General features: G+C 39.2%; 1 protein-coding gene, 1 long non-coding RNA gene and 1 pseudogene across 3 annotated transcripts; 1 reads left to right on the top strand and 2 right to left on the bottom strand.

Moving 5' to 3' along the window:
• Positions 1–481: 481 nt before the first annotated feature.
• LOC108956631 lies at positions 482–2,780 on the bottom strand. 2 transcript variants are annotated; one of them, XR_005549125.1, is made up of 7 exons: positions 2,724–2,780; positions 1,918–2,251; positions 1,656–1,786; positions 1,432–1,462; positions 1,091–1,353; positions 911–967; positions 482–800 (listed from the first exon to the last, which is right to left on the bottom strand). It is a non-coding gene; the product is annotated as an uncharacterized LOC108956631 (long non-coding RNA). The 2 variants fall into 2 exon arrangements; XR_005549124.1 differs by having other exon boundaries at positions 1,918–2,780.
• Positions 2,781–3,263: 483 nt separating this feature from the next.
• LOC120292033 lies at positions 3,264–11,161 on the top strand (annotated as a pseudogene).
• Positions 5,168–6,303, bottom strand: LOC104437532. Its single transcript, XM_039308274.1, has 3 exons — positions 5,923–6,303; positions 5,655–5,714; positions 5,168–5,370 (listed from the first exon to the last, which is right to left on the bottom strand). The coding sequence occupies exons 1-3, from the start codon at positions 6,121–6,123 to the stop codon at positions 5,251–5,253; spliced, it is 381 nt and encodes a 126-aa protein (XP_039164208.1). The 5' UTR covers positions 6,124–6,303; the 3' UTR covers positions 5,168–5,250.
• Positions 11,162–22,645: the final 11,484 nt, after the last annotated feature.

Raw genomic sequence — 22,645 nt, 5'->3', positions numbered from 1 at the left:
TGTCAATAAGGATTCATTTTCTGGTTGTAGTGTGATGAACTTTTTGCATAATGAGCAATACTAGCAACCATGAAAAGCCATTGTTAAAACTCCACCAAGCTTTCAAGAGGACAGAGGGGAAACACGCATATAGTTTACCTGATTTGTGCATCATTTCTTATAGATTCATATTAATCGAAGTCGGGACTCTGAGACTGCAACATGTAGAGTTTTATCTCTTCAAGCACAAAAACATACCTAGTGAAATTGAGTTTTACTATGATGACCAATCAAAGGAAGGAACAGTTATGGAGACTATTAATGAGATTTAACCACATGAATTTAGAGCTTAAAGGACCAAAGTGAACGGACTTATAACTTATTAAACCAACATCTTGTCAAGAGTTGAACAATGCTACGTCTTCTTGCCCACATTATTTTGCGAAAATTGAAGCAGTGCATTTACTATGACACTGGTATTCTGTAGTCGAGGGCCAAAAAGAACTCGAACACAGCATTTCGATGTTTGAATAACAAAGTTTTCAAGATATCTTCCAACAATATAAAGAGTGAGAATTAAGAACAACCATATTCTTTATAACAAGAACTAAAAATTCAAGATTGTTCTGATTTCCAAAACTAACTTAAAGTTAACTAATGTCGATTTTGTTTGTATATCTGCACACACTCAAAAGCTGCAGAAATTCTTTAGATCCTCTTCCTTGCCATACCAGCTTGGTATTTATCTTCGAAATGTGAGGATATAGATCCTTGGAGGAGTTCCTAATCATCCCCTGTGACTCTAGTAGCAAGTGATATATCTGCACAAACATTCAGTTATTTATATGTATGTGCTGTTTCAAATGCCATTTACATATGCACCAATATTTCTTTAGTTGTTCAAATTGAATAGGATTGGAGAAACTAAAACCTTGGGGAGACTTCTTCTCATCAGAGAGCAGCTGCTGCAATGGATATGGGGCACCTCCTGCAAAATTAGAGGATAAAAACAGAGGAGAATACGTTCAGCACTTGAAAAGGAACAACAGTAAAGCATTTGAACTAAACCTGGTAAGTAATCTTTATACACAGCAGGTCTACATTGACGAACCTGCTCAAATCACGTCTTTCAACCTCAATAGAAGAAAGATGAAATGTTGTCAACCAAGTTTTACAGTTTTCGACTCTTCCTCCAGCTTTACCATTAAAATTCCAGCCAATGAGAGAATAACCACTGAAAAACATTCAGATTGTGCAATTTGATATCACTGTCAATGCTTATATCAGCTTGTCTGTCATCAGCAAGTCCAGCCCTGTCTCCTGCATCTAAGTTGATTTCGCCAGAAGTACTATGTCGATGTCTGTCCTGCTTCTCTAGAACAAGTAAACTAACAGAATTAAGGAGGTCTACAATACATACATAAACATAAAACAATGAACTTGCATAATTACCTCTAACACGACAGCCCAAAACCCGATCAACCTGAAAAGCAGAAAAGGGTCAAATGAACTAAAGATGGATTCTAAGATCGATCACCAGAATCAAACAACAAAATGAAAAGGCCCTTTTTTTGCCTTTTGATTTCTCATTCGTCATACCAACAAAAAATATAGATGCATCTTTGCATCTTTTCTTAACTTATAAAGATCTCAAAAAAACATCTACCAGAACCAACCTCTTATCACAAGAAGAGAGTTCAAAGGATGTTATATGACGCTTGTAGTTGTGGACATTAAATGCATCCATCTTACAAAAATTTCTGAAATCATGATCCCCCACAAACTTTTGGCCTGCACTCTCCATTGCCTAGCATAAAAACAGAGAAAGGACTTCTATCGAATGAAATGAAATAGTCATAATATCAAATTTTTGGTTCAAAATCAGCATAAAGTAGTTTATGAAATAAAATAGTCATAAACTATAAAATGAAGAGTTACCCTAATATCCAAATTATCTCTCCAAAAGAAATATTTGTACTCCCTGCTCACACAGCTAAACCTGCAAGATATTGAGGAAGACAGAATCATGTGAAAAGGCAAACCCCACCTACGTTTCCGCAATCATTAACATTATAAAATCAACAAATTGGAGGCATCTCTAACGCATTTCATCAACAGAATCCCATCATATCGAATCAAAATAAAGTACACCATGAGAAGGAAAACAACCTTGCACTAAAATCAATTGGAACAGGACACCAGCCAGTTACTCGGATATCTTTGGGTAAGACTCGATTCAACACTCTCACATAATCAATTTCCGCGTCTAAGACTGACATATAAATGAAAGTAAGCATCATATTAAACATGATAATTTTTCATCATAAATAATTCGTTGCAGCAATCAAATAAAGTAAGAATCTGTAATGACTGCATAATCCCAACATATATGCAATTTCCTGCAGAATACCCTGCTAACTTGGAAATGCTAACCACTTAGTCTGAAATAAGCCACTTTTGATTAGGAAAGCAGTGTGATGTGTACACGTATGTATAGGAATATGTATATTTAACGGATGCTTTATTACCATACCAGCAGTTTATTTCCAGCTTGGACATCAGCCTTGCACAAAATACACCGATTTTTAACAATTAATCTTTTCTCTTTAATGGGTCTGTAGCAATTGAATTGAGTCACAAATTTCCAGTGAAGTTCAAACTTCATCATTCAAAAGCAATTTAAAGACTCATAGCAATAAAATAGAGCTCAAAACAATTAAAGATCAGTCACTCAAACAACATACCATCTCTATCTATAGAAAGTCCCCAATTGTTTGCATCATCTGTGTTCTTAGGTCACAGGTTTGATCGTAGAAATAGGGAAATGACCTGCATCAGAAAGCAAACCATAGCCTACTTACGATGCACCTAAGAAAAGAAGCAAACAGGAGATAATAGAACAACAACATGAATCATAAAAGAAAGAGCCTACTGCAAACATAATTATCCCAGGTAAAATGACAATTGATACTAGACACTTGTCCACATCATAAAACCTTCTTGTATCTTGTGGTGGTATCTCTATCAACATTTCAATCATCTTGCAAAGAGACTCCCAGCTATCAGAACTCTCGCTCTTTGGTACTTTCTCATCTCCAATTCACATCATTGCTTCTCTAACAAAAATTCACTTCAGAACTTGCACTCCAATTACAATATTCTATGATCTAATTAACACCCAATCTCAAATTCCTTGAGAAAATCAAGCTTCACATATTGCTCCTAACCGATTCTTATACGGTAAGATTATAATCAACAAAAGCTATCATGAAAGGAACATCATCATGAATATTCACAGTAATCACATCTATCACGAGGATGGAAATATATGGTTGTTATAAGGAAAAACTCTGATAATTGCCCCTTGTGCCCATACTTCCACAATTGCGTTTTAGTAGTTAAAAGTACTAAGTAGTACACATGCAACAGTTAACCATCTTTTTCCAGAAGCCCTTAAACATGTTTCTGAGTAGCCTTGTCATCTGTTTTTCCAAGTTTAAGAAATAATCAAAAATTGCAAAATACAACTGAGATTGTGCTCGTCTACTAAATATAAGTTGACACGTGTTTTTGCAGGAAAATGCTCAACATTTAATACAGGTTGAAACAAAGACCCACATTCTCTCTGCAAGGAAATGGTGATTGCATGGAATAGTGAGCCAAAGATAAAACCCAATCTAGCGTCTGAACAAAATAACAATCTACCGATCCATCAAGAAACTTAGAAGCGGAGTAGCAGTTTTTGAACTTACTTGTCCAAAAGATGAAACTCCTTTGTCTGTTCTGCCACATCTTGAGTACTGTGACTTTTTCTTGTCACCAACTAAAAGCTTAGTCTTCTCAAGAGCTTTAAAAATTTCAGACTGCATGACACCAAAATCAGTATGATGGGATTCGGATCGAAATGAATTAGGTGTCTGCCAAGAATGTCAAAAATGCCAAAATGGAACATCTGCTGATTTTAAATCAATAGCATCCATGATTTAAACATTCGCATTGCACAATATTAAAGAACTCTTCCATGTATCTTTGATAATAAGCAGAAACTCAGTGACTTTGCTTGCATGGTACAAACTGATCTACTAGTGTACCGAAAGATAGGTGTCCTTACTGAAAACATAAATTTAAATCTTATGAAGAAGTAGAACCCTCTTTTATAGCACATATTTTCCATTAGGCCCAATGCTGAAATGAATGAAAATTTTGGGGAGAAGATGGAATGTAGGACTGGACCTCGACAGTTGGATCCGATTGTGCTTCAGAGGCAAAACCATAAAACCTGTAAAATAAAGCAAAAGTGAAGCGATTTCATTGTGCCAAAGAAAAACCACAGTACATTCAATGGCCTAAGGCACAACACATTCAGGATTTCATATGTCTAGGAAATTAGTCAGACTTGCCATGTGGTGTAACAGAAAATTAGTCACATATTTCACGAATCACATCCACTACACATTTACTTGTGACAGATTCTGCAACTTAAGAGATTTCTGCAGTGACACCCTAGCATTTCAATTTTTTTTTAGAACATGAATGCTTCCATAGCAGAAATATCCTCAAATTATTAATAACAGCTAAACTTTCACAATTTCTAGAGAATTTTATATTCCATGCTGCCTCTTAAGAACAGACAAAATCAAGACAAGGGGAAAGATAATATACTACACCAGATTAAAATCGTTTTATGATGCAACAGTTGCATTGTAAGACAAACACTACAATGGCTAAAATATGTACCTTTGTCGAAAATACATCAATCTTAGAGCAACATATCGCCTTGGATGGTGTTCGAGAATTCCTGTTTTGAAATCTGCAGCAGGAGGTATCACAACATTCACTAAAATATGGCTGCACATTGAAAGAACTTTAGCCGAACAGCATGCTCATCTCTATGGAAACAGGGTTGTAAGAAATTACTAACTTGAACCCTATAAAACTTAGTATTAAAAACTATTCGCACAACAATATTGATGCTTTGATTATGTCTAGTTTTAGCGCTTAGGGTCGCTTGTTTTTCTTTAGACTGTTTGGAGTCACAACTAACACAGCCTGCTACGCAACTCCACGAAACTTCAGCACTATTGAATCCTGTAACCTCTCAAAATTTGCAAGAAGGCCACTTAATTATTGTTTGACTTTTGAACTTAAACCGTTCCTCCCGTTCCTGAAAACAGACTGATCTCCCAAGTCACTGTAAAACCCTCGACTGGAACTTGAAGAACAATAAACATACAAGATCTCAGTGGTTCAGATTAAACATGCAATTGGAGCTCAAAAAGTTTGACCAGTAGCACGTTTTTTCTTCCTAGTCTTCTTGTCCAGCTTCATTGATTTGCCATTCCCATCGACCACTCCGCCTCCCTCTACGACACAACCAATCTTGTCTTCCATCTGCACAAAATGAAGCAATAAGCTCAAGTACATTGCATTCAGCATGGAACATTGAATTTCGCTTATCCCCTATATGCATGGCCAATAACAAAGAAGCGCCAACCAAAAGATGCATGCATTCACTCAAACCACCGACAAACAATGCATGCCCAACTCAAACGCGCGCTCGACCCAACACCGAAACTGGCTTCGGGCTGCTACAAAGATATCAAGATTCATTCGAGAAGTCGTAAAGACAGTGAAATCCTCTCGAAAAGTGAAGAGGGAGAATCGAAATGGCTCACCTTTTGACAGCAACATCCAGAGAGTCGAGAAGAAAGGTCGGCGTTCTGCTTCTCCAGCTCCTGAAATGCAATGGGGGCCAAGTCGCGAAACCGACAGAGTTAGCACGCGGCAGCTCGTACAGGCAATCGAAACTCCCACACGCACGTGCGGGTACGAACCGCTCGATCGAGTTACAGCTTCAAGGAAATCGCAATCGAATTTTAAATAGAAAAGAAAGGAGGAAGAAGCGTTTCCAATGGCGCGCGCTAGAGAGAGAGAGAGGAGTACGTTGATTGTCGTCTGGAGAGAATGGATCTGGGAGCCAAGGGCGTCGACTGAATCTGCATCGGGCGACGTAGACATTGCCTCTCCCCCGCTTCGCCTCGCTGCGCTCGACGTTCTGCTCCGCGCTCTTACTCCGGCGAGACAGAGGCGATAGAAAAGAAAAAAAAAAAGGCAAAGGAGAAAGAGAGGTCTCACGGTACCCATACGCCTCTCTCTCCTCCACCACAATATCCCTCGCGGCCGTCGCAGCGTCGCCGAAACCCCAAAACTTAGCACCACCACCAGTATATCTAGCCTCGCAAACCTTTTTGCTTCAAAATCCTTGGCTACGTACTCGAGCCCGAAATCGGGACCGAATAAGGAGTAGAAGACAAAGAAGCTCGAGAGGCCGTCGGCAGCCGGCGATTTCGGAGCCGCGGCTGGAAAGTCGATGACGGCGACGAGCGAGAGGCGAGGAGGGAAGCGCTTGGGGTGAGTGAGAGGGCTCGAGAAAGAGAGGAGGGGGGCGCTTGGGGTGAGTGAGAGGGCTCGGGACAGAGAGGAGAGGAGTGCCTGAGGAAGAGAGAGAGGCAGAAGCGGGAAGAAAAAGCGCGCTTCGTTGAAAAAAAGAGAGAAAATGCAGCAGCCTCTCCTTCTTCGCCGCACCGTCGACCCCGCCAAAGTCCGCCGAGATCTCCCTCGCGACCGAGCGGGCCAGCGTCGAGGACAGCGCCTGGTCGGGCGGGGAGCCTGGTGCCGCTCGGGAACGAGATCGAGATACCAGAGGCAGATGACCAGCGAGGCTTTTGGGCAGGCGGAGGCGGAGACGGAGACGGAGGCAGAGCTGGAGACGGAGGCGGAGGAGGAAACAGAGGAACGCTCTCAGCGTTCTTTTTTCTTTTACGAGGACAGAGAATCCGCCGATTCAAGTGGAGCAGAGAGAAAAATTTTGAGCGGGAAGAATACGCTGACCGTCCTTTCTTCTGCGTGGAGCCGAGCCGAGCCGAGCCGAGCCGACCAAAAACCAGCGCCTTCCTTTTTTCAGCGGGTCCCGCTCGGGGACACGTGCCGGTATTTCATTGGTATGTGCGCACCAGGTCAGCGAATGACGTGGCGCGCACATACCACTGAATATTTTCTCCCCACAGAGGCAGGGAAAGTGGACAGTTTGCCAGAGCGGAGTCATTTGCCACATTTTGGCAATCCACTTTTTCAAAGGTGGGGCCAAGATCCGATCTGATTCCAAGTTAACCTTTTAGAATATCTACATCCGAACTGACCTCTCATAAATCGCTGGTGGCTCATTTGGTTGTCCCCGTCGCCAACCAATGCACCCCTAAAAAATCCTCACGATCATTGTCTCTAAGAAAGTGGGATGCCAAAATGCATCCGGGGTCATTGACATCCAACATGTGTCAATCACCTCACAGCTTAACTCTCCAAATGTGCCAATGACACAAGCTTTTTTTCTTTTTGGTAAGTTGCCAATGACACAAGTTCGTCTATACTTAATCATAAAAAGATCTCGCAAGATTTTAGAAAAATTACTAATAAATATTCTAAAAGTTTAAACTGTTAGGTGAATGTATAGTTTATTATTTATTAATTAAAGAAAAAAAAAACGAACAATTGAGTGAACTGGCAGACTCCGAAGTAGAAGATTTGCTGGGCCTATCTCTCTCCATCCCTGCACAATTTACCAGCGAGCCCCCGCTTACACGCTTGAAATGTGGCTTACTCCGATACCTCCTTCACCTTTTCGATTTTTCGCGACATATATAAACCCCACGTCCAGCCATCCTCAAGCATTCCTGCAACTCCCGCTGGCAACTCTAACCACACCCTCATTCCTTCTTCTCAATTCCAATGTCCAACTCTCTCTCTCCCTGCCCCCTCCCCTCTCCCCCGCGCATGGAGAGTCCGAACAACCAGGTCTTTTGCATTGATGTCCCCCCAGAAGGTGGCTCCGAATGCTTTGATGACGACGGTCGTCCCAAACGCACAGGTACTTTGTTTTTCTCTTCATTTCTTTTCCGAAAAGAGTAAAGTGAAAATTACCACGACTTGTTACGAAAGACATGGGCGAGCTACCACAAAGAATCACCTGCCTTCAAGATCATTTCCATTATCTCAATACCGCCACCAAACCAGGGAATAAAGCAACAGAAGTACGAGATGTTCTTCACAGGAAAAAAGGACATCTTTTTCTATAAAACAGTCAGTGAAAAAAGAAATTTATCTCGCCAGTAGCCTAGCCTAGCAATAAATATCACGTCAACCCGATGTTGTGATCTGTAGTAGTGAAAACGGGCTAATGAAACCAAGGGCTTTCGTCTTCCTACGCTGGTTTCATTAGCCTGTAGTGGGAAGAGAAAGGTGGGGTTTCACCCACCATGAGGGCTGTCCCGGTGGTCCGGTAACCCGACATTCAACAAGATTGTGTTCCTTATTTTAACATATCGGTACTCGCATGCCTCACGTCCTCAAATTGCTAGTAAATCTTTTTCTTCCCTACAAGCAAAGCAGGAATACCAACGATTGTACATTAAAGAAGAGCTAAACGTTGACAACTCTTCGCTTCAAATCATTCCCACACTACCTTTTCTCTAAGGAGTCACTGAATGTGTGATCTTGGGCAGTCAATGAAATTATTACCTATTTTATTCCTGTTTCTCTTTTCCATTTTGAGGAGTGAAGGGGTTTTGATAATGCGGGGTGGGGCTCAACTTGTCTGGTCAAACTTTGAACTGGGCGTCCTCTTTATTCTCTCCTCTCCCTCCTCTCTCTCTCTCGTGTCGCCCAACTCTCTCCCTTCCACCAAGCCTCTCTCTCTCTTGCGTCGCCCAACTCTCTCCCTTCCACCGAGCCTTCGGCCGACCGACGAACCACCGCGTCGCCCCTCCGGCTCCGGCGTCGCCTGCGCTCGCGGTCGGGTCGCGTCCCTCTTCCTCGCTGGCAAGAACCTCTTCGGCTACATCCCTGCCGAGATCGGCCTCCTCGGCTGGCTCAGACGGCTCAACCTCGCCGGCAGTGACTTCTCCAAGCCCATCCCCTCCCGCCTCTTCAGTGTGACCTCACTCGTCTCTCTCGAACTCTCCCTATACTCGCTTTCCGGTCCGATCCCGACCCAGATCAAGAACCTCCGCAACCTCGCCCACTTGGACCTGTCCTCCAACTCGCTCAATGGGTCGCTCCCCGAAGCGCTCGCGAAGCTCGGGAGCCTCTCCGGGACGCTGAACCTGTCATACAACGGGTTCTCTGGAGAGGTCCCGGCTGTGCGCTCTCTGTGTCCCTCCGAGTCACGACCGAGCCCTCGTCCAACGAACCACCGCGCGGCCTCCGCCTCCGCCTCCGCCGTCGCAAAGTTCGTCGGTCGGGCACGATGGTTCGTCGATCGGCCGAAAGCTCGGTGGGGGAAAGAGGGGGTGGTGATCACAGTCCTTCTGGTTCGTCACGCTGGCACACAAGATGCACTCAATATTTTCTTGGCTTGTGTGTGAATGAATGCAGGGAATGTATGGACAGCGAGCGCTCACATAATCACAGCAGTGATCGGATCTGGAGGCTTGTCCTTGGCTTGGGCCATTGCGCAGCTTGGTTGGATTGTCGGACCTACCATCATGCTCCTATTTGCCCTCGTCACTTACTACACCTCCACCCTCCTCACCACCTGTTACTGTTCCGGCGACCCCATCACTGGCAAGCGCAACTACACCTACATGGATGCTGTTAGTGCAAATCTTGGTATGTCACATTTGTATTCGTGCTCATGTTTATATTCACATACTAATGTCCGAGTCAAGTCCAGTCATGTTGTGTTGGGACCTAAAATCTCCTCTTTGATTAAATTATCCAGGTAGCTTCAAAGTCAAGCTTTATGAGCTGGTTCAATACGTGAACCTCTTTGGGGTTGCCATTCGTTGCACCATTGCATCTTCCACCAGCATGATGTGAGTATATTTGCCGTGAGAATTCTAGTGATTGCCATTTCGATGGCGTCAAAAGTTATGTGAGTTTGATTTTATTGGCTTCCACGGTCATTGCAGGGCTATCACGAGGTCCAATTGCTTCCACGAGAAAGGTGAGAAGGACCTGTGTCAAATCAACAGCAATCCTTACATGATTGCGTTTGGCATCGTTGAAATCATTGTCTCTCAGATCCCCCATTTCGATCAGTTGTGGTGGCTGTCGATCGTCGCCGCCTTCATGTCCTTTACCTACTCCATCATTCAACTTAGCCTTAGTATTGCCAGAGTTGCAGGTACGTGAAATTTTTTCTTGCTAAACTGCTCTATTTATGTTTCTAAGCTATCTCCAATGGTGATAGAACCGAGTCGAATCATGAAGTTATGATTTAGTGTTCTCTTCTGGTTTGTTTAATAATCAGAGACAGGGAAAATTGGGGGAAGTCTCACTGGAATCAACATCGGGGCCGTGACCTCAACGCAGAAGCTATGGAGGAGCTTCCAGGCTCTTGGTGACATCACCTTTGCCTATTCAGACGCCTACATCCTCATTAAAATTCAGGTGACCACAGCTCTCTCAAATGCATGACACGAGAAAGTTCTAATGAATTGAAATGGTTGACATGATAAGTTTTATTTTTTGTTTTAGGACACGATCCAGTCCTCTCCATCCGAATCAAAGGCGTTGAAGAAGGCGAGTCTAATCAGCATAGCGGCCACAACCCTTTTCTACATGATCTGCAGTTGCATGGGCTACGCGGCCTTCGGCGATATGGCACCCAAAAACCTCCTCACTGGGTTTGGTTTCTACAACCCATACTGGATGGTTGACATCGCAAACGCCGCAATCGTGATCCACCTCGTCTGCATGTACCAATTTAACTGCCAACCCCTATTCGCCTACGTTGAGAAGACCTTGGTTGAGAGATTTCGCAACAGCCAGTTCATCACCACGGAGATCAAAATCCCCATCCCCGGGTGCAGCCCTTACAAGCTCAAACTCTTCCCGTTTGTCTGGAGGACAGTCTTCGTGATCGGGACCACCTTGATCTCCATGCTCCTGCCCTTCATCGACATTGTCAAGCTGCTCAGAGCGCTGGTCTTTTGGCCCTCACGGTCTTTTTGCCGGTCGAGATGTGCATTAAGCTGAAGGAAATACCCAAGTGGAGCACCAAGTGGGTGTGCCTCCAGATTGTAAGTGTGGGTTGCCTTATCATCACCATTGCCGCCGCTGCGGCTCTATCGCCGATGTAATTCTCAACCTCAAGTCCTACAAGCCATTCAGTACCGACTACTAAATATTGTGCTACTGATAGGCATGTCGCAAATAAGGAAAGGAAAGAGTGGATGCGAGAGAGATTGTTTTCGTGTTCATGTTCGCAGAAAGGTTTATTGCGTCTGTGAAATTTGCTGTGTGATAAGTTTTAGGGTCAAATTTCAGTTTCACTGTATAACCTATGTGGGGACGAAAGGGCCATTTTAGTGTCTGCATATTGTGTCCATCGTCATAAGAATGTAACTCTTGTATTATTTATCAATGGAAATTGGAAGCTTAAAAAAAAGGAAGTTAAAGGTCTTCTCTTGCTCATATATGTTGATTTTGGGGGCTATACACAAGCAGAGTTCGTGAAAAAAAGAAGTATATGACAACCGTTGAATGCAACCATGAGGTTGTAATCCCTGCGCCCGATCATGACAAGGACAAAACCGACGGAGCTTTAATCCTATCTTTACCACAAAGATATCAAAAGCCTCTCAGAGAAAGGCATTCATTTGATTTAATTTCTCATGATATGGACAGTGTGCAAATTCGATAGAGCACGAACTCAGTCTAGTTAGATCTCGAAAGCAAAGAAACGCATTTTTTTTTTTTTTTTTTTTTTGGTCCATCTCTCCCTAGTTTCACCATTAATTCATGAACTTGCAATATGGAATCGGTGATCATCCCACGGTCGTTATGCAGTTTCTGGTCATGCATAAAATCATATTTGCTTTTAGCAAAAATTAAAACCAACATGACAAGACTCGAATTTCTCTCTTATTTGAGGCTATCTTAAGGTTGAAGACACAAAGACTAGGGCATCGGAAAAAGTACAAGGAAATGGCCCCGTTCACACTTGTGCACAACAAAGCTGCTCAGTGTTGAATGAACGCTGAGCAGCCTAGTCGTCGGAGCTTTTTTAAGGGGACCCAAGAATAATCAAGGGGGCGGTTGATGTTCCGTGCGTGCCGGGCATGCGTGTATTTTTTTTTTGTGGTTCATGCTCATAATTAGTGAATAAGATTCTTCTTTTTTGATGAGCACAAGGTAAGATTCTTTTCTGATTAAGTGAGTAACACGAACTCATTTTGTTGGCACGTTTTTGAGGAGGCAAGCTAAAATGTAGGAGTTGGGGTAGGAGGCCGACACCCTGGAGACTTTCAGCTGCTAGTGGTCGGAGGACCCTCCAAGGAATATAATTGGAACTTATTGCGAAAAGATCGGTACTTTTTAGCGTTTTTCTATTTTTTCTAGCGAATCCTATCGATATGATCATCGAAAGGTCTTCAGTCCAATCTACATTGTGGGTTTGGAAGGCACGGGATCTCGAACCTTGCTTTTTCCGACGGCGAAAGTCAAAAATAGGTTAGAAAATTTGATATCAATTTAATCTCGCTGGCCAGGAGTTACATTTTGGGAGTGACCCATCATGGGGAGATGGCAGAGGTCATTTAATTTATTTTGTATTAGTTTTGACAAGAGAGGAAAAAAAGAAGTTAATTTCTCATTTATCTTAGCAATAATTGTTTAAGAGTTTTTCTAATTGTAACTGCATTAATTAATATTGTAATTTTACCGTTTCAAATGAATTATTGTTTTACATGGTTTGGTCATATTGAGATTTTGCTTGTGGGAGTGAAATCAAAACTCCGGTGGGGAGCTTCATCGTTGGCCTTGCGTTCACCACATGAGGGGATGTCGTACCTTTATAAATAATACTTAATTCTCTCATTTAACATAATTATCACATTATCCTCACCTAAGGGCACTTATGAGGAATTAGGGCGAAGCTTCTTTGCAACGCGACTTTAGTGGACGAGTGACTTGCGTTAAGTTCAAAGTCAAGAGGTTTAACTTTTTGCTTGTATCGGCTAAAGTTGAACCAGGTATCGAGAGGTATGCCACGGCGGCAGTTGATGGAGACCTTGGTTTGACCGTGGTGGTGCCGACAGGCGAGATCAAAGTCAAGAGTTTTGACTTTTTGCTTGTATCGGCTAAAGTTGAACCAGGTATCGAGAGGTTTGACACGGCGGCAGTTGGTGGAGACCTTCGTTTGACCGTGGTGGTCCAGACAGGGACTTTGAACTTAAAACAAATCATTCGTCCACTAAAGTTGCGTTACAAAGAAGCTTCGCCACGGCGAGAGGGTAGCCAGGTACGGTGAAATCACGCGGTCATTTCAAGGAATTCTTCGCTCGTTTTCATAATATCGTGAAAGGACAATTTGTTTTTTTTTTATAAGGCACACCGTCACAAGCCATGTTAACGAGTGATCTTGAAATTTCATTGAAAATCGATGTTTTACATTAATATCACAATTTTTCATCATGGACGATCACTTAAGCCATGACCGGACCTGGGAAAACAATCGTTTTTGGCCGCCCAACCCAACATGAGACAATTAACCTATTATTTTTTTTCAAAAAAATAGAGTCAAATCCATCCGCTCTCTAATTAGTTATCTTTTATATCCACCATCATGAATATAATGTTTATAAGGGAGTAAGATAAGTCCGATGATTGCGCAATATGCAATTATCTAACAAATTCCTCCCTACGTGCATCGCCACATAAGCTTTTTCCATCTAAATCTTTTAAACGAGTGGACTATGCATGGAATTTGTATTATCTGATGCCTCTGATGGATCGATTGCTTTCGCACCTAATACCACGACATTTCCAAAAATAATATAAAAAAAGTACAAAAAAGATGGTTTTGTATTTTTTTTTTTTTTTAGAGTGCTAATGCTTGAACTAGACATTAGACCAAACTAGTTTTCACACATCACGCATAGTTAATTTTCATTTCTCATGCAATAGAAGAAATTAACAATAAAGGTCATAATTTTAATTGCACTGAATATTAAAAATCATTGAGATTAGTTTTTTTTACCACTACTCGAATGATTTTCAAGAAAAGTAAACATTAAGTGGACATTTTTCCATACTAAACAAGGGAGATGGTTCGTGCGTGATCAATCGGATTTTCAATCCTCCTAGGATCAGCCCAGTGTGTAATCATTATCAGCCCCCTATACTGATTGTTCCACCACCTCCTCTAGTCAGTTTCATGGTAGTTTGAACCCCTGCGTTTCCCCATTCACCTAGGGAGTCATTCTTATATTTAGGCCTTGTCTTATTTATCAAATCTATAACGGGCAAGACACATTGCGCCTACTATATCGATAACGATTGAACCACACCTTCACCACCATTGATCTCTCAAACTCCATCTCGGCTTTGTTGGTAGGAGAGATTTTTTATCCAATGTAATATCTTGATAGCAAAGCATCAGCACACACGACCAATGATATTATAAAATCCTAAATCTTAAATTGTTTTACGATTTGACAAAAGTCTTAGTTGGTAATGGTCGTTTATTGCCTATTAAGCAAGTTGGTAAAGTCTTTTTACATATGAATAATGAAACAAGTTGCATCTAAACTTTAATTTAATGTGTAATGTTGTATATGAACTTTCGATTTGTTTAGTATAATCCTTGAACTTTAATTTAATATACAATGTTGTCGCTGAACTTTTAATTTGTCCAATGTGATCCATAAACTTTTGATACATGTTCAATCCAATCCCTAAACTACGTGAAAATGTGCAATATTATCATTGTCAAAGTTCATTGACCATTTGTGTCTTTTTCCTTTTGCACACTTGCTCTCGATCTTTGTCATTATCTCGTGTATCGTGTCCCTATCTTGCTCACAATCTCCTCTTAGTTACTCAACTTGGATGCAAAAGTTCTTATGCTATTGATTTTAAAGGTTCATTCTTTACTTTGAAGGATCAATGAACTGATAAAACTCTCCACCAATCTGACTTCTCTTGTGGTCTTTATCTGATTTCTAACTTATTGATGTCATTTCACTTGCATCCTATCATGGCTTCCTCTACTTCACTAACTCACTCACTAGCATGCTCATCCTAGGCATCCTAATAGATAAGTTTTGAGTCATGTTTGCAATTCTAGTTCTAGATTAGTATCTTGTGAGTCCTGTCTCATGGGGCAAATCTCGTCAATTGCCTTTTGAGTTTGCTAGTCATGGCACATCTTTTCCTTTGATTATAATTCATTTGATGTCTAGATGAGTGCAATTTTATCTATTTTTAGTTCCATATATTTTGTATTATTCATTGATGACTACTCTCAGTTTACTTGAGTCATTCCTATGAAAATTAAATTTGTAGTGCATACACACTTTTATCGCTTCCATTGTTTTATTGAAAATTTGTGTAACACCAAAATTAAATTTTAACAAACTCATGACGGAGGGAACCATCTCAAAATGGCCCATCAGAACGTAAAACACTTAGTCGAAATGTCTTGATCCTTATTAATCTATGCTCATATGCTTTCTTCAGATTGGATTGATGCTCTTCGTTACTACTTACACTATTAATCGTTTCTCAATCCTGTCATCTATTGACATTTATTCTTTCCACTTTTTATTTGGGTTCTACTTTAATTAATTGTGTTTCTCACAAGTTAGCGCCTCATTTGTGCCATGGGTATTTCTTGAGTACACATGGAATCACAAAAGCTATTGTTGTATTGATTGATCAAGTGGTCGTTCTTTTATCAGTCATCATGACTGGCTTGATTAGAGGAATTTTTCCTTTTTATATAATCCTTCAACTTTTTGTCCTGTAACCCACTGTTTAGTATCAGCCCCTTCATTTTTTTTTTTGTTTCATTCAATTAATTTATTCTTCCTTCTCGCTCCTCTGACGCACTCTCCTCCTATCCTACTCAAACTCCTTGGCCTCTCTCCTCTTATCTAGCCTAACCTCCCAACCCCGCTCCATCCTCTTTTTTGCCCACCAACTTGCTTCCATTTCTTTTCCCCTTCACCGCCTCTCCCTTTGACCCCAATTACCGTGTCCCAACCTAACTCCTCTCTTGATTGAATTCCTCCCAAACATACCTGCAAATCCTCTTTACATCTATGTCAAGCTCCTATACTTATGTTTCTTTTCTTCCCACTCATCCTATTCAAATTCGTGACAACTCTAGAACTTCTAAACCCAATTTTTTTTTTTTTTTATTCACTCTCACTCTTTCCCCAAGGGACATCAATGTGCTACTCTATGGCCATTTTGCTTGACCCACTATGAATTTTTTAATGCCTTGTTCGTCAACCATACATGGGATCTTATACAAACTAATCCTTCTAAAAGTTTAGTTGGGTGTAAATGGGCTTTAAAGTTAAGGAAAAATTCAATGGAACTATCCAACGCTTCAAAACTCACCTCTTTGCACCAGGCGATATATTGAACATGTACATACAATTCATAACTAAATTGAACATGTACTAAAGTTCAAGAACAACATTAAACAAATTAAAAGTTCATAAACAATATTTCATATTAAACTAAAGTTCAATGACCATATTGAGCAAACTTAAACTTCATGGATCACATTGCACATTAGATCAAAGTTCAGAAATCATTTGTATCATTTACCTTTACTTCTAATGTCGATCAGGAATTCTCTTTTACTTTATTGCCTAAAACCCAGATAATGGGAGGACTCCTTCCCAATACAAGCCCATAATTAGTCAGATAACCCTCACAAACCCAAGAGCCATTAGGCCCAACCTTAAACCTAAATCATAAAACCCCAATATCCAAAAGAAAGTCCCTAACTAAATTACAAAGCCCAACGCCCAAAAATCCCATCACAAAATGGCCTGATGGCCCAAGTCCCTTATTACATATTAGCCGAGAGGAAAAACCGATACTTCTACAAGAACAAGGAAACACAAAGCACAAAGGCTTGGATAACAATCTAATCCAGGATTCTCCATTTAAAATATAGATTGTTAACTTCATCATCCACTACTCTCCTTCCATCACTTATTAAAGCTTCAAAGGCAAGTCTGATCCATAAGCAAATTGCCTGCCAAAACCTTGTTTACATAGAGTGGTTTGCCCATGAAGAACCATATTTTGCTCCTTCCAAATGCTGTATATAGTGGCATACCATGCTAGTTTTATTAGGACAATCTTTAAGCTTCCGCCCTTCAAGAATTGAAGAGCCCAAGAGAACTCATATGGCCAATCCTCTGCTTGCCTATTTAGATGCAGCAAAACCATGACTCTATCCCAAAGCTGCCTCAAAAAATGAAAATACACATAAAATAACAGATGATCACAAGATTCATCGTCTTGCTTACAGAGCAAACCTACACCATTAATAGAACTCCACTACTTTCATTCTACCTTTTGTTTGTAGCTTGTTTAATATGACAAGCTATAAACACAAAATTATGGGATATTAGGGCACAACCATATGAGCCTATGCCACTGAATTTTGGTCCCCTGAGGTTTTAGCAGCTTCCGAGCCACCTTTTGGTTAGATCTTCCATGTTAGCGCCCAGGAAAATCACTTTTTCTTTTGTAGGTGGTGGAAGGACAACACAAACTGTGGCTTGGATTTCAAGCAATTCATTTGATCTTGGGGATGGTCACCTCAATTCATCCTCCTCTATTACTGCGGCAACCTCTAGATCTTTAATGAATGAAGCATCAAAGATGATTCTTAATGAGTAAGTTGTGGTGTTTGGTAAAAAATATTGAACCATTTTATCTCAAAGCTAGCATTAGCAAAAGCCCAAAGCTAAAGACAGACCATCCTTGCTTTGTCTTTACAACATTCTCCAAAAGCTCCTCTTAAGGATTAATGAATTTTTTCAGTTCCCTTTCTTATCCTCATAAACTAAAATTTTGCTTTTACTCTTTGGTTTTGCATTATTCATAGTCTCTTACCTTTAGACCTGGGATTCATTGAGGTAGCTCGGAGGAGCAAGAGGAACTCTGATGTGCGATTGCTTAGGTTCGGGTGGCACCGGTGTCCCCTTGCCTAGGGTCACACAACCTTGGTGGCCCATTGCCTAGGGCATACAACTTAAGGTGTTGCATGGCAACGTTTCTGTTCCTCAAAATTTCTGTTCTTTGGTTTCCCGGAACAAAAAAAGAACAAAAACCTGTATGGTAACGCTAAGTTGTTTTTCTATTCCCAGGAATAGAAAGTTAGCCCGGGAATAGATTTGGAGAAGAAATGAGAAGCAAAAAAAATTTGCTTCTTGTCACGGGAACAATTTCTAGAAATAAGCTGATTTTCTTTTTTAATTTTCTTTTATTTCCTTTTCTTGCCGCGACCACTGTCAACCGCCCGGAGCCGCCGCCGGCCGCCGCTCGCCGGCCGATCGGCGCTGCCCACCGCCGCCGCCCGCCGCCGTCGCCGCTGCCCACTCGCCGGTCGCGGTTGCCGGCCGTCGACTATCACCTCCGGCGGCTGGCAGCCGGCGGTCGTCGGCGGCGGCGGCGATCCGTCGACAAGAATAAAAATGAATAAATACAAATAAGAAATTGTCGCGTTACCAAACGCATTTATATTCTTTTTTTCTATTCCAAGAGTAGAAATTTTGTGTTGTTACCAAACGGGTTCTTTTACTTAGAAATTATTCCTCGGAGCAGAAATAGAAAAGAACCATTTCTGAAAAAAAAAAAAAAAAAAAAAAAACTTCTTGGGAAGAGAAGCATTGCCATGCGTAGCCTAAGTGGCCCTTGTGCGATGCTTACATCTTGTCTAGATTTAGTTTGCCTGAAATTGTGCAACCTGTGCATTTTCTTGCTTGGGGTCACATGACAAAAGGATCTATCAGAGACTACGAGTGTAATAGGAGCATCCGTCGACAAAAGGATCACCCTAAGACGATCATCTCATGGCTATTGAGAATGAATCAAATCAGATGGTTCTATTTCTAAATATTTATGACTTGCTCCTACAGAACTAAGGTCGAAAATATTGAAAAAAGAAAATTTTACTCCAGCATCTTTGACGTCAATAAAGTCATGCACTTTACATTATATATATACATATATATATATATATATATATATATATATATATATACACACACACACACACGCACACACACACACACACATGTATGTATGTATTAAAAATTCTTAGTAGGTTTACCTAAATAATATGTCACCAAGTTAGAGATAGGATTATAGAAGAATACAAAGACTAAATACGTTATGATCTACTTTCATATGAAGAAATAGTCTCTTATGTTTGTAGATAAGGAACACAAATGTGTAATGAAATCAAATTACGAAGACAACTCAAAGAAGAACAATCTCTTAGAAGTTTAGGAGGTTTCTATGCCCAATACGACCCTTCTTATAATGAAAAGTTAAAATCAAAATGCAAAAGAACTTGTCCTTCTGAAAAAGAAAAAAAAGAAATCAGTGTAACAAATCACAACTTCACAAAAATAAATGAAGACACCAAAATAGACCATAAACTAATAAGAAATTTTTTAAAGATCTTAAATGTTACTAATGTGGTAGAAAAGGATATATTTCAAAACATTGTAGAATTAGTAAAAGATTAAATGAACTCTCATTAGATGATAATACTTTATACCAATTAAATAACATCCTTATAGAAACTGATGATACCTCTTATGATGAATTTCTTGAAGAAGAATGTCTTCAAATAAATGAAATAAAAACCTCTACAAAATCATAATATGAAGATGCCTCTCTTGATAAATCTATTCCTGAAATAAATATGTTGACAAAAGAAAAAGAATTCCTCTTCAACACTGTTGATGAACCAGAAGCCAAAATAGAATATTTAGATAGATTTCAATTTTCAATGAATATTACTTCTAAACCTAATACTTCTTATAATCTAAAAGATATTCTTAATAGAAAAAAAAAAAACTAGTCTAGGCTAATAAATATTAATGATCTCCAAAGTAAAATAAAACAATAAAAATTAGAAATACAAGCCTTGAAGGCTGCAAAAATAGAATTGAAACAAGAAATCTCCAATATAAAAGCTCTCGTCACAAAGGGAAAAGCAAAATTAGAAGATCAAAATGAAATCATTAATACTTCTAATACTTCTAATCAAAACTCTTTAATGCTATTAATAGAAATAACCTCTAAATGGATAATAAACATAATGATAAAAATCAATAATGAAGTTATTATTGAAACAATAGTACTCTTTGATACAGGGGCCGATCTTAATTGTATAAAAAAAAAGCCTTGTTCCAACAAAATACTTCGATAAAACATCTGAATCATTAAAATCAGCCTCAGGAGACAAGTTAAATATTAAATGTAAATTGCTAGAAGACTTAATATTAATAAAAAGTCAAATGTCTTACAAAATTTCCTTTCTTTTTAATTAAAAATATGATACAAGAAGTAATTCTAGAAACACCCTTCATACAATTAATTCAACCTTTTATAGTAACAAATGAAGGAATTGAAATTCATGATTTAAATAGAAAAATCACATTTCCCTTTATAACAAAATCACAAATGAGAAGCCTAATTATCTTATAAGAACATTCAATTTTAGGAATAAATTGTCTTATAAAAGATAAAGAAAACCAGCTTGAATTTTTAAAAGAAGACTCATAATTATAAAAAAAAAAAAAAAAATCTTAAAAACAAACATCAAAGATAACATAGCGTCCCTACAAAAACACAGAGAAAATTATATGTTCTACCTTACCTAATGCTTTTTGGGAAAGAAAAAAGCATATTGTCGATTTATCTCATGAACAAGATTTTTCTGAAAATAAAATACCTACAAAAGCTCATCCTACACAAATGAATCAAAAAGTTTCAAAATTTTGCCACATAGAAATACAAGATCTTCGAACGAAAAAAAATCATTAGAAAAAGTCAATCACCATGGAGCTGTTCTGTTTTCTATGTCAATAAAAATACTAAATTAGAAAAATGTGTTCCCAAGTTAGTTATTAATTATAAAACTTTGAATACAACCTTTAGATGAATAAGGTATCCAATACCCAACAAAAAGGACTTGTTAAACAGATTATGTAGATAAAAATATTTTCAAAATTTGACATGAAATTAGGATTTTGGCAAATACAAATCAATAAAAATGATCAATATAAAATTGCTTTTACTGTCCCTTTTGGTCAATATGAATGGAATGTTATGCTATTTAGTCTCAAGAATACCCCTTCGTCAATTTCAAATAATCATGAATGAAATTTTCAATCATTATTCAGATTACATCCCAGTCTACATGGATGTTGTACTGGTTTTCTCCCCCAATTTAGAACAACATTTCAAACATATATCTACCTTTATAAAAATAATCATACAAAATGATTTAGTAGTATTTCCTACTAAAATTGCACTCTTCCAGACCAAAATTAGATTCCTAGGTCATTATATCCGTTTAGGCACCATAATTCCCATAAAAAAAAAAGATCAATCTAATTTACTGATAAATTCCAGAATGAGATTAAAGACAAAATCCAATTGTAAAGATTCTTAGATAGTCTCAATTATATTATAGATTTATTCTCCAATATAAATATTCTTTGTAAATGTTACAAAAGGATTCTCCACCATGGACTTCAGTCCATGCAAACATTGTCAAACAAATAAATATTCATGTTAAGGAAATACCATGCTTACACCTAGCTGATCCATCTACTTTCAAAATAGTTGAAACAGATGCTTCATATATAGGATATGACGGTATTCTTAAATAGGTCAAGAATACTAAAGAACAAGTTGTCCATTTTGTCTTAAAACATTAGAACTCAAACCAGCAAAATTACTCAACAATCAAAAAGGAAATTAGTTTTTTCCATATCAAAATTCCAATGAGATTTATTAAACTAAAAATTTCTCTTGACAATTGATTACAAATTAGCCAAAGATGTTTTACAAAAAGACGTCTTGAATATTGCATCAAAACAGATTTTTGCAAAATGGTAAGCCATACTTTTAATATTTGGTTTTGATATTGAATTTATAAATAGTTCTTCAAATTCATTACCTGATTTTCTCATAAGAGAATTTTTACAGGAGATACAATCATGCCAAAACCCAAAAAAGATAAAGACAAAGGCAAAACCATTACTGAAGCCTCCAATAGACCACTAAAGCCAAAAGGGTTGACACTAATCAAGTCATGAGCTCAAGCACCTTGATCATTCTATTCTGAATATAACCAAATTATCGCAATAATCAAAAGATCAACATAGAGAATTATATCAAGAGGAAGATCATACCAGCATAGGGGGATTTTGCTAGACATTCCAAGAGCTTTAAGGGATGATGGCGAGGTAGAGAGGAAGCTTGTGAGGCTGTGAGATTGCCCAATTGCTGGTGTGCATAGAGGTGTTGGAGGATACGCTTCAACACAAGTGAGGACAAGAAAAAGAAAGGTGGAAGAAAAAGAAGAAATAAATTCAAAAAAGGATCCCACATGGCCCCTACATTTGACTATGTGGAGTACAACATTTAAAGGAGGAAAAAGCGATGGGTAAGATGGACAATACACTATAAAAAATAAATAATAAAAGTGTTTGAGCTGGATGAGAAGTGAAAAAAGTGCAACTCATTGTCAAGTCACTTTTCTTAAACATAATTTTTCTCCCTTAAATCATGTCTATTTTGCTAATAATAATTATTATTAGAAAGCAAGGTA

Source organism: Eucalyptus grandis, chromosome 3, assembly GCF_016545825.1.
Source record: "Eucalyptus grandis isolate ANBG69807.140 chromosome 3, ASM1654582v1, whole genome shotgun sequence".
NCBI lineage: Eukaryota > Viridiplantae > Streptophyta > Magnoliopsida > Myrtales > Myrtaceae > Eucalyptus > Eucalyptus grandis.
This window is presented reverse-complemented; position numbering and strand designations above follow the sequence as displayed.

Coding starts and splice junctions, on each gene's coding strand:
- LOC104437532 (XM_039308274.1), bottom strand. CDS start 6,123: ATGGGTACCGTGAGACCTCTCTTTCTCCTTTGCCTTTTTTTTTTTCTT. Junction 5,715..5,922: donor CTCTCCAGACGACAATCAAC/GTACTCCTCTCT, acceptor ATTGCATTTCAG/GAGCTGGAGAAGCAGAACGC. Junction 5,371..5,654: donor CTGGATGTTGCTGTCAAAAG/GTGAGCCATTTC, acceptor CATTTTGTGCAG/ATGGAAGACAAGATTGGTTG.